The sequence below is a fragment of the Pseudorasbora parva genome, chromosome 6 (genome assembly GCF_024679245.1).
Source record: "Pseudorasbora parva isolate DD20220531a chromosome 6, ASM2467924v1, whole genome shotgun sequence".
NCBI lineage: Eukaryota > Metazoa > Chordata > Actinopteri > Cypriniformes > Gobionidae > Pseudorasbora > Pseudorasbora parva.
The window spans coordinates 1,995,804-2,008,544 of NC_090177.1; the positions used below are offsets into that span (position 1 = coordinate 1,995,804).

Sequence of the window (12,741 nt, forward strand, 5' to 3'; positions counted from 1 at the left end):
ATTGCAAAAATAAATAAACAAATAAATAATAATAATAGCTCTCTCTATATATGCATCAGCATTTGAATGAAGTACTATTATTTGTTTGTTTTTTGCATCTATATGACGGTTTGTATATCATCCTATAGACACACAATTTTAAAGCACTATAGAGACAGTGGCGTAACTTAGTAATGACGGGCCCAGTGAGGCCAGTGAGGGTATGACAAAAATGGTAACACTTTATTTTAGGGTCCAATATGGCCAGGATATTGGCTGTTTATTGTTACTTATAAATCAAATATTAAGGCTTTATTCTGTATAGGACCTACATCCCTTAATCATAATAAAGGCATGGTTTTATTATCACTGAGATTCCTAATGTGAGGTAGTTAGGGGGGTTCGGGGGCATGCACCCCCGAGAAAATTTTGATTTCTATGATCTACATATGTGCATTTTAATATGTTCTGAAGACCAAAAAATTTGATAACAATAGCTTAAAAACCATGTCAGGGACAATTTTCGTCAGTGATGAAAGTAAATCTGGTTAACTGATATTTATGTTTTATGAATCATTTTCATAGACACGTTAATTTATTGAAGGCTACTGGGAAAGGTAACTACATTTATTAAATTAATTCACAATATGCACACATTCATTAGGCTACTAATCTTATGCCCAATACAGGCAGAAAAAAAACTGAGCTATTTAATTTACTGAAGGCTACAAATGGAATTGATTTAGACCATTTTAGTTGGCCGTAGCTTAGTTTGGTATAGTTCTTTTTGCGTGCATCTCTCTCTCCAACACACACGCTCGTATCCTTGATCATACTTTGCTTTGGGGTTAAAAAAACTGGCTACCTTCACAGCGTTATACGGTTAATGAACATCCCGACGCTGTTTAGATGAATCGCCTATATGTGAATATGTGCTGTGCAATTATTATAAAAAAAAAAAAACAATAAAAAAAAAAAAAAACGACATTTTAAAGAGAAAGCGTCTGATCTGATCATATCAATATGGATACGTTTGCACCAGCTCTGCAATTTAGCACTCCAGACAAGTTACATCTATTACACTTTATAAAATATAGCATAGCCTTTTGCTTTAAAGGCACACATATAATAAGTATCTATAGGCCTAATTAAAACATGTATTCAAGAAATGTATTAAAAACGGACAGACTTAGCCTGTCATTTCAGCTTTACCGGAAGGCCCCGGAAACAGGCAAGAGGTTTCGTTACGCTCGTCAATCGCGCCGGCGAGTTCGGATGTTTTTTTTCCCTCACTAGTCATGATAGCGGATATCATTTTTGGTCATACAGATCAATGTGAGACACAATTTATAATAAACTTACAATAACAACAAAACTTTGTGCTTTTGTAAAATAAATAAAAACGGTGCACTTTCTGTCTGCGAGAGAATCTGAAACTCACTTAATACTTAACACATGACATAAACATGAAACATACGTCTAAAGAAAGCTTGAAATTGCTACTTTTAAATCAAACAATTCACATTTTAGAGGGAAGTGTGAGTGGAGTGCACTGGCATACAACGGAATATCTAGCGCAGCGTCACACCAGTCTGCTTCGCTCACATGCTCTGATGAAAAGGTGGTCAGTATCCTAAGCGTGGCGGTTGAGTGCGAATGCCGTGTGATTTTCCAATCTGAAACCAGTGCATTTCATTTGAAATGTGAGTGTCACAATATCATGTGGAGTCACTTTGCGCCAGTGGCCCGTTTGCGATATGGGTAGGGTTGCACTGAAGTAGAGCCATGATTTTCTCTAAATAGAACAAATTGATTATACATCATCAACCTACAGCATACTTTTACAAGGAAGAAAAGGGAAAAAATCTGTCTGTCCTGTCTGTTTTGCGGCTCTTTTTTTGCTGTGGCTGATCTAAAAAAAAAAGTTTTGTAGTAAAACTACTGTAAGTAGTTTAGTTACATTCAAGCTACCCTTATGAAAAAGGAGCTACACTATCAAAAAGTAGCTAAGCTAGCTATATTGAAACTACTTTATTCTTCTTCTTTTACAATGAGATTGTTACAAATAACTGAATAACTGTTAATGGAGAATGTTGTAATATTTGGGGTTCCAAGCAACATAATGCAATGTAATTATGATTTCAAAGAGTATTGGGTGAATTCGGGTTTATTGGGACACTTTTTCCCAGTCATTTCAATGGGAAAAACTGTCAGAATTATTGCACAAATATAGCCTATATCTCAAACTGGCTGTCAAAGTGCAAAATGGCTACAAATTTAACATCAGTGCAAGAACAAAATGTATGCAACTTAAATGAGATCCTCAGGCGTCAGGATTAGGCTAAAGATGCACGTTACTCACAGCACATGCAGTGATGAAGCGCAAACAGAACCGCTCGGAGACTCCAGTCATGAGCTGCTCGCGTGCGCATTGCTTGACTATTTATTTTCGTTACGAATTGTTTTGTTAAAAAATGGACATTTAAGTCCACATGTCATGAAACCAAGAAACTCTGCTTCTAATCACAGGTCGAGAGCTGTCATTCCAACCAACTTTGTGATGCAGTTTGCAAACGTTTGTTGGAACAATGTTTCGGGAAACACCGACCTCTGTTAACGTTAATGATGGAACTTGCGACCATAGTTATAGCGACGCCTTCCGCGCTTCGCTCATTGTTCGTTCTCGTCAGAACTCAAAACGGAATGTAGCTTTTGGTCGCGCTACACTTATTTATTTGCACATTTATCTTGAACCCCCTCACCGAAAGCATAACTAATCAATTACGAGTGGCTCATCAGGTAGATCTATAGATAAACTTATCTTTCAGGCATTTGACCGACAGCAGGGTTGCCAGGTCCCAGAAAAATTTCTAGCCCAATGACATCTCAAAACCCGCCCAAATGGAATGAAAACTAGCCCAATTTTTCAGTGTCCAATCAGATTAGACAACCACTGGATTCCGATAAAGGGCTTACAAATAAACTATATATATATATATATTATAAAAGTTTGGAGTTTGGAAACTTTTGGTTTTGAAAATTGATTGTTTTTAAAAAAGTATCTTCTGCTCACCAAGGCTGCATTTATTTGATCAAAAATACAGCTAAACAGTATTATTGTGAAATATTTTTACAATTAAAAATAACTTTTCTATTTTAATATATTCTAAAATGCAATTTATTTATGTGATTCAAAACTGAATTTTCAGCTGAATTATTCCAGTCTTCAGTGTCACATGATCATTCAGAAATCATTGTAATATGATGATTTGCTCCTCAATAATGATTTATGATTATTATCAATGTTGAAAACAGTTTTTTTTCAGGATTATTTAATTAATAGAAAGTTAAAAAGAACAGCATTTATCTGAAATATAAAGCTTTTTCAACTATATAAATGTCTATACCTTCACTTAATTAATTTTTAAGGCATCCTTGCTGAATAAATGTATTCCTTTCTTTGTTTACCCACCCCCTACCCCCGGTAGTACAATGTTACTAAAGTTTTCTATTTCAGATAAATACTGTTTTGTTTTAGTTTTTTTACTTTCTATTAATTAAATAATCCTAAAAGTGTTTTCAACATTGATAATAACCATATGTTTGTTGAGGAGGAAATAATCATATTATAATGATTTCTGAAGGATCATGTGACACTGAAGACTGGAGTAATGATGCTGAAAACAGCTTTAAATCACAGAATAAATTACACTTTACTATATTCAAATAGAAAACAATTACTTTACATTTTAATAATATTTCACAATATTACAGTCAACATTACTTTTTTATTTTTAATAAAATAAATGCAGCTTTGGTGAAGATACTTATTTTTGTGTGCGTGCGTGTGTTTTGATTGTTTTCTTATTACAAAAACAATCAAAATAGTCGATTCCAAAATTGTGTGTGTGTACAGTTTACAATCTCAGGGCTGTCTCATTTTAGACATTATGCTCTCTTCACACCCTTATCATGTGGTGCTGAATAGATTTCAGCAGTAAAGAGAGAAAGCATCCGTGGTGATGGTTTTTCTCCAATTACCTGACATTTTATAGTGCTGCTTGTTCATCCACGGACAACCGAACCGCTGCTTCAAACCACCGAATGCATAACTCATGTGACGTGATGATGCTTGATTTGTGAAATGCTCAACAGTTCAAGTGACGTGTCTACTCACGTGCAGCGGTTGTTGCCGAGTGAATTCGTTCCTGGGGATCAATACCCACTAATAAACAGTTCCATTTTATTTTTCCTTTGGCTCTTTTATATTGTTTCGCGGCCGCGGTACTTTTTAATCGTAGCCCAAAAAACCGCAACCCGCGGCTCCGTAATTTTTCACGCAACTCCTTTTTTAAAATAGCCCAATTGTGTGGGAAAACCGCGACCCTGGCAACTATGACCGACAGGGTTGACACTTCAGCGTGAGAAATCAGGGGTGTGGCGTGTGAAACCAATCAAATGCGTGTGTCTCACGGCCAATGTGTGAGAGTTGGCAGCTCTGCTTCACAGTGCCCGCCCAAAAACACTTTTGCCAGCTATTCCTAAATCTTTTGCCCGATCGGAATGAACCAGTGGAGCAAGATTCTCTGGAGTCTGATTGTCAATAATCGTCGTCCTCACTAATATTGTGTGTATGGCTCGCCTGATTGGCCTGATTGGCCTGATTGGGCCAATAGTGCAAAATAGCTCATAACTCTTGAACGGTCTGGTGTAGGTTCAAGTGTCTTATATTGTTGGAATCTGTGGCCGAACAAAACCACCACCATGGCAAAATTTTGCCACTACTTTTGCCAACTGTTCCTAGATTTTTTGCCTGATCAGAACTAAACCAGTGCAGCAAGATTCTCTGGAGTCTGATTGACAATACTTATCTAAAAAAAGGTTCGTTTTTCAGGACTTGGCCCCTTAGTTCCAGTGAAAGGAACTCTTAATGCTTCAAGACATTTTGGACAATTTCATGCTCCCAACTTTGTGGGAACAGTTTTGCGATTGCCCCTTCCTGTCCCAGCATGACTGCGCTCCAGTGCACAAAGCGTCGCTCCATAAAGACATGGATGAGGAGTTTGGTGTGGAGGAACTGGACTGGCCTGCACAGAGTCCTGAGCTCAACCCGATAGAACAGCTTTGGGATGAATTAGAGCGGAGCCTGAGAGCCAGGCCTTCTCGTCCAACGTCAGTGCCTGACCTCACAAATGAGCTTCTAGAAGAATGGGCAAAAATCCCCATAAAAACACTCCTAAACATTGAGGAAAGCCTTCCGAGAAGAGCTGGAGCTGTTAGAGAGGGTGGGCCGACTCCAGATTAAACCCCACGGATTAACAATGGGATGGCATTAAAGTTCATGTGCATGGAAAGACAGGCATCCCAAAAGTTGGCAATACAGTGTATGTAAGAGATCATTCTGTGGTTGTGTAAAAAAGAATAATTGGCCACTGGGTGGCGCTATAACTACACAACTCTAAGTCTGATTGACTTGACAATTGGCATGTAGTGTCTTTGTCCAAGATGCCAAAGCTGTCTTTGAGGACATTTGCGTATCTTGAAGAACGCAAAGTTTCCAGCAGCTTCGATACGAGATTAATGAAGGCTGATCAGAACGAAGAGGCCTGTGAGAAATTCAGTCTCCTCTGGAAGCTGCTGGAAACTTCACATTTTTCACGTGGGTAAAGGATTGTATACCACAGGATTTTAGTCACATGTCTACGACATTCATAGCGCATCGTAGAACTCCTCATTCTGAGCAACTTTACCTCTAGGACCGACGCTGTCAATCGAATCGTTCCCGAAATATTAGAGAAAAAAAAAACTTTTGCAACCTAGTCCTAGGTTTTTGGCTCAACCTCGATAAAACGTCTGAGGCACAATTCTCGGGGCTCTCTAGGCCAATAATTATCACAAAAAACACTGAACTTTGGCCTTTGGATAGCTATAGCCGGGTCATTTAGAAAATCCAAAGGTCCCCCAAAAGCCCATCATTCAGTAATAAATAAGTGAGAACATGCAACATATGATTCTTAACAAGCATGCACATTTTTATTGACATCGGACCATAGATGGCGGTATAACGGTTTTAAAAACAATATATTTCCTGAGGTTAATTGCCGGTATTGGCTGCAAATAGTCTTTTCCTTCTATGATCTTAGTGGTAGCTCATTTGTTAAATGAAACTTAATATATTTTCATGCATGTGCTTGAAGACCTTAAAAGACTTGAACCCCGATAACTGCTGCTTACAGCTATATTTAGGGGTTCGAGACCTTAGGTTTTTTTATTATTATTATTATTATCTTTCTCGTGGCGTAAAAATGATTATGCGGACCAAACCGTAAATGCTAGAGACTTGAAACTTTGTCAGATGGGATTACAAAAATCAAGGAGGTTGACAGAGGAGGACTTTGATTGGCCAATAGGTTGCCCTACAGCGATCAAAAGCACAAAATGGCTCATCATTTTTAATTGTAATTATAATATGAGACATTCAACACACCTATACATGGATGTAGTAGATTTAGCTTTTTTCACTAGTGTTCATTAAATGTGTGTGTGTGTGTGTCTGTAGATACAAAGACCTGAAGAAGAATCCGGATCCGTTGGTGGAGCGGGTCAGTGTGTACGGAAACGCCTCCCTCATTATTCCCGCCTTTGCCTACACATTCTGCACACCAGTGTCAGTCCAATTGCTCAAAGTCCTGCAGCCAATCAGACCTCAGCAGCCGGTGTTGTTCTTCAGCCCCTATTACCTGCGGACACTGGACCGGTTCTGGAAGGGGCGTGGCCTGCGGGAGGTCCGCCTCTCCTCAGGGTTTCTTTTAATCAGCACTGCACTTGAACTGTGTGAGCACGTGCACGTTTACGGATTCTGGCCGTTTGGCAGCGACCTGCAGGGGCGGCCGGTTCCATACCATTATTACGACCTGATTGGCCTACACCCCCGAATGCACAAAATGCCGGAGGAGTTTGTGCGGCTGCTGCAGCTCCACAGCCAGGGGGCGCTGACGCTGCACCTGCAGTCCTGCTCCTCACAGACACGCCCTCAAGACTAAGTCCGTATAACCCTATATAGTGCACCATACGAGGGCACAGCCGCTTGTAGTGGTCTATACTTACCCATTGCACAGATTCTCCGCAGATCAAGAATACAATTTAAGGGCTTAAAAAGTCTTGTGTGTAAAGGCCCTTTCACCCCTGACGCGTAACGGAAAGCCGAAGTGGAATAACCGACTAGTTCACCTAAAATGTTTGTGTCGTCTGTGACATTTAGAGCTCCAACATTACAAAACATTCATGGCAACAGCTGAGAAAACACAGACACTTCCTCATCCAGTGAAGACAAGCTTTCTTCAAAAGACTGAAAAGGTGGTTTTAGGAGCACCCAGTCTGAAGCGGAGTTTGCTAATCTTGTCCAGATCCGCACTTACTTTCCAGACCGTAGCACCGCATCCGACGAGACTAACACACACTTCAGGGAACCAATCGATCCGGAGCAGCTGTTTCCACAATGTAAACATTTAAGTGCCACAGTCTTATTGACGGAAACACATTCACTTTTTCAGACGTGTTATTCCTCTCTCCAGCATCCCTGCTTCTGAGCTTCTCAGAGAAAATGGAGGAGCTGGTTTATGCTGGAACCAGACTATCACACTCGATCGCTGCGAGCCCCCAGATACCAACCAAAAAGCGTTGATCCCCAGAATCACCAAAGCCGACGGGCCCAGCTCGCCTTCCCCTCCTGCTGTGAGATTTCTTCGGTCACAATGCAAGGGCCCACACCCTTCTCCATTTGTTGTGGCTGAACCAAAAATAACTCATACCAGCTCTAGGTGATGTGTTTTGGGTCCCCGCTATGATAACAGTGACTTTACCAAATGTTTACAGAACAAGTGGGAACCCAGTGTGCCTGTCTCTTTCTCTATCTCTGTTCTGTTACGTGAAAGTAACATAAGTCCTTGTCAGACCATACAGCAAACCCATCTAATCTGCTGCCTGTTACTTGTCAAACTAAGATTAATGTGGGGAAAACATTTTTATACTGTTAAGTTAGCACTTTTAAACATCCGTTCACTTAAGAAAACATTATTTCTAGTCATCGACTTAATAACCACTAACAACCTAGATGTGTTGCTTCTAAATGAAACGTGGCTAGAAGAAAACTGCAGTCCAACAGTCCTCAATGAAGCAGCTCCTCCTAACTTTACTTTAATGAGTGTTTGCAGATCTGTTAGGAGAGGTGGAGGTGTTGCTGCTCTTTTTAAAGATGTCTATCAATGTAAGCAAGTGTCATTTGGTGACTCTAGAATATCTGGGTATTGTGTTAAAAGGTGCTCCAAGCATCCTGCTTATCATTATTTACAGGCCTCCGAAATACTCTCCAGCCTTTACTGAGGACTTTACAGAACTGTTATCAATAATTTCCTCAGAGTTTGACTGTTTTGCTATTGCTGGGGATTTTAACATTCACATAGACAATGCTGAATCCAGAACAACAAAAGAGCTCATGACTGTTCTTAACACTTTTGATTTGACACAGCATGTAAATGGACCCACACACAATCGTGGACACACTCTAGATTTACTCATCAGTAAGGGTCTAAACATTTCATCGATTGTTATTAAGGATGTGGCACTGTCTGATCATTTCTGTATTTTCTTTGATATATCAATCTCTCCTGCCATTGAAGCTAGATCTGTCTCTGTCAAAAAGAGATGCTTAAATGAGAACACGAATGTGCTGTTTATGAAGGATATATAACACCAAGCATATCTGTTGATTTTCTCCTCGACTCTTTTAACTCAAAAGTTAAGAATGTAATTGATATTGCTCCTCTAAAAAGTCAGGAAAAAGAGTGGCAAACAAAACCAGACCTTCTTCTCAAATATTATAAACAGAAACAACACACTCACTCTTTTTGCTACCGTCCAGAGACTTACAAAGCCCTCAAGTCACATTCCCAGAGAAATGCTCTCAGACAGCAAATGCAGTGAGTTTGCTTCCTTCTTCTCAGAGAAAATCAATAATATCAGAAAGGCGATCAGCACATCCTTGAGTTGCTCTGGGTTCAGACAGATCAGACCAAAACCTCAGAAAGTTACTGTGTCTGATTTCGAAGCAGTTGATGGTAAAATGTTAGAAGAAACGTTAGAGCACCTTAAAACTTTAACCTGCGCCCTTGACACACTCCCCACTTCCACTTTTTCAAAAGTGTGTTTAACTGTTTAGAAGCAGATCTAGAAGTGGTAATCCATATTGAGCATCTACAGACCAATCTCAAATCTCCCCTTCATAGGCAAGATCATTGGAAAAGTTGTTTTCAATCAACTGAACAAATGTTTAAGCTCAAACCGATACTATTTATTATGCAGGTTATCACTATTTTATTTCATTTCTATGTAAAGCACTTTGAATTGCCATTGGGTATGAAATGTGCTAGACAAATAATCTTGCCTTGCCTTCCACAGTCGCGGAGACATAACGCCACAATTGTATGCGTTTGAAAGGTAGAGATGGGTTCTGATTTAGATACACCTGGGTACATTAAAAAAGAGTTTAATATACAGGTTTGTGGCTCTTCATTTCTTTTTAATTACCCACTTGTAAACTTACGTTCACTGTTGTTGTTTTCTAAATAGCTATAGTATTTGTATTAAATCTACGAGCTTGTGAATCGAAATCGAAGCGTAAAATCCGAGTCGATACCCAGCCCTAGTCTCGACATCACAATTGTTCTGTCTTTGGCGCAAAAAGTCACTGAAAGTGTGAACTGCCCATGTAGTTGTCTTTCTCGTATTGACCTCATCTTCTTCCATCTTATCTAGCTCTGCTGGTTAGTTCTTTGTGCCGCTTTTTGTCATTCAATGTCTTCTCCAAGTCTTTTATTTCGTCTTGTGCCTGTGCCTGATATGCAAAAATCATCCATTTAGCCTACAACGGTATAATATTGAGTATTGCATTTCTGCCAGTGGACTGTTACTAGAGTATACTTCTTTTTGAACGATTTAGCTGATGTTATCTTCATTTGACCACGGCTCAATGCTAAAGCTCAGAATGTGTGTGTGGTGTTGATTTATGTTCTTCGACACTTATCCTGGACTTGTTGTCAGCAACAGATCCGTAAGCTTAAACCTGCTCATTTCATGAACAGGATTAGATCGCATCTTGATGATGCCATTGCTACTTTATTACAAGAGTTCATTACTGAACCCGGGCAATAATCATTTTAAATAATAATATAATATAATATAACATTGAAAATAATATTATAATGTTGTGTACAATGCTATAGACACAGCCACTTGATTGAGAGATTTATTTCTGATGGAATGATTACTTTATAGTTGTATTGGAGTCTTACACACATGCTGTACAGTTACTCTGAGCCGTGCATTAATGTGAGTGATGACGGATATTATGGGATGATTTGATACAGAGAACTTGATCTTGACCCTAAAGAAACATTTATTAATGCTGTCACGGATCAAATTGAATTGCCCTCTTCAGGGAACACAGGAACATGCAGTGATAACTTAATCCAGATATTTTAAACCAATCACAAGTTCGTTTAAAGAACCAAATTAGCCAGAGATCAGTTATCAGGATTAGAAGATCTGGGATCTGTCCGATCATCCCGATATATGAAGAACGGACCCTTGATGACACTCATAATGTTATACACTCTCCTTAAGGATTATTAGGAGCACACACTAATACTGTGTTTCGCCTTCAGAACTGCCTTAATTCTGCGTGGCATTGATCATCAAGCTGCTGAAAGCATTCTTTAGAAATGTCGACCCATATTGATAGGAGAGCATCTTGCAGTTGATGGAGATTTGTGGGACGCACATCCAGGGCACGAAGCTCCCGTTCCACCACATCCCAAAGATGCTCTATTGGGTTGAGATCTGGGGACTGTGGCGGCCATTTTAGTTCAGTCAACTCATTGTCATGTTCAAGAAACCAATTTGAAATGATTTGAGCTTTGTGACATGGTGCATTATCCTGCTGGAAGTAGCCATCAGAGGATGGGGACATGCTGGTCATAAAGGGATGGACATGGTCAGAAACAATGCTCAGGTAGGCCGTGGCATTTAAACGATGCCCAATTGGCACTAAGGGACCTAAAGTGTGCCAAGAAAACATCCCCCACACCATTACACCACCACCACCAGCCTGCACAGTGGTAACAAGGCATCAGAGGTGGGTAGTAACGAATTACATCTACTTTGTTACATTTACTCGAGTACATTTTTTGGGTAACTTGTACTTTTAGAGTATTTTTAAAAATAGGTACTTTTACTCAAGTACATTTCTTGTGAAAAAACTGTACTTTTACTGCGTTACAATCGGTGGCGTTCCTCCGCTACTGTCAATGGTAATAATTAATTATATATTTTAAAACAAGTTAATATGACTTCGCAAGTCTCGCGAAATGTTGGAGAGGCTGCTTCGCGAAAGGTGTACGCGCATCATCCGCATATAATTAGAGCGCGTTTAGTCAGATGATGGCCAAAGCAGAGGAAGATCACGAAGGTGTGTGTGTGAGCTATGGGAGGCAGATCACCTGTTCCCTCTAGTTCATCATGTTTTCACTCCTAGATGTCAATAAGAAGTTTCATAATGCTATACTGTGTGCACCAAAACGAACGGACATCTCAGCATACAAGAATTGCAGCTCCAACCTGAAAAAACATGTAACTTAGCGGTAAGTGTAACAATGTTGCTTATATTTGGACACTATTAATGGTAATTTGGTAACTATGGGCACTTTTCCCTTATTGTAATACTATTTCACACACTGTCCGAGTGTTTCCAACAATAATGAACACTATAGGCAGAAAAACAGCATTTTCTTTTTCGTTTTGTTTTACCATAGTCCATGATAGCTCAGCTGAGACAGATTTGTATTTGCAATGTGACAAACTTGGGAACGAACCCCGTGAAGAACGAGTCATGATAAAAGAGCTCAAAGACGAGATCAAAACACAGACTAAAATTACATGGATACAATATTATTTGTCACATTTGCTTTTGTTAACAATATCGGGTAGGTTTAGGGTTCAGTGTGGGTGTACGTTAAAAACCCAACGTAACAAATGCCAGATTCACGCACATCTGTTCCGGGGGGAAAACTAAGCTTTTAGCGCCACCCAGTGGACATTTCACTTTGAAATCGTCACATTATGTATGTATTGGTACATATTTTGTGGTTTGCAAAACCGTTGCCAGAGCTACGTTTTTCCCATAGACTGTAAAAAAAATATGGACGTAGTGTCCGTGACGTCACCCATAGGATTCTGATAAGCCGTTCTGAAGCTTAAAGTATGGTCGAGCTGGGCGTTGCCATCTTGTGAGCGAGTCAACGCGTGTCACTCCCGGATAACAGAAAATGGGCAAAAAGGCGGGATATGCGCGGAGCTGAGGTGACGCAATAACTATAGACGGCGGATAAATGGCTATCCACTTGTAACCACGCCCTTAATTATGCAGAACCTTAAGGCTTTATATAACGTAAACGAATGAGTTATAAAAAAATTCACCCCCCTCAGAGTTGTCATGAAGATCAAAATTAGCCTTATAAGCCAAAACCACAATTTGTACCAGGCTGTAAAAATGTTTTTTTCTGCTTTAAAGTTGAGAATTTTAACATGGGGCTCAATGAGATTCTGCTCCCTTCTGGAGCCTGTCCCTAGAGGCCAGTTGAGGAATTACAGTTTACATTACTTCCGTATTGGCTTCAAGAGAGATCGCGGGAGGTTGCCGCTTGGTTT

The 12,741-nt window shown here is 39.7% G+C and overlaps 1 protein-coding gene across 1 annotated transcript in view; it reads left to right on the top strand.

The window, feature by feature from the left end:
* The window catches only part of LOC137078202 (alpha-N-acetylneuraminide alpha-2,8-sialyltransferase-like), a 93,609-nt gene extending 84,175 nt beyond the window's left edge, over nucleotides 1-9,434 (top strand). The window contains exon 13 of the mRNA XM_067445315.1: nucleotides 6,539-9,434. Coding sequence (XP_067301416.1) covers nucleotides 6,539-7,022 — 484 coding nt within the window. The 3' untranslated portion in view covers nucleotides 7,023-9,434. The remainder of the gene's footprint in view (nucleotides 1-6,538) is intronic.
* Nucleotides 9,435-12,741: the final 3,307 nt, after the last annotated feature.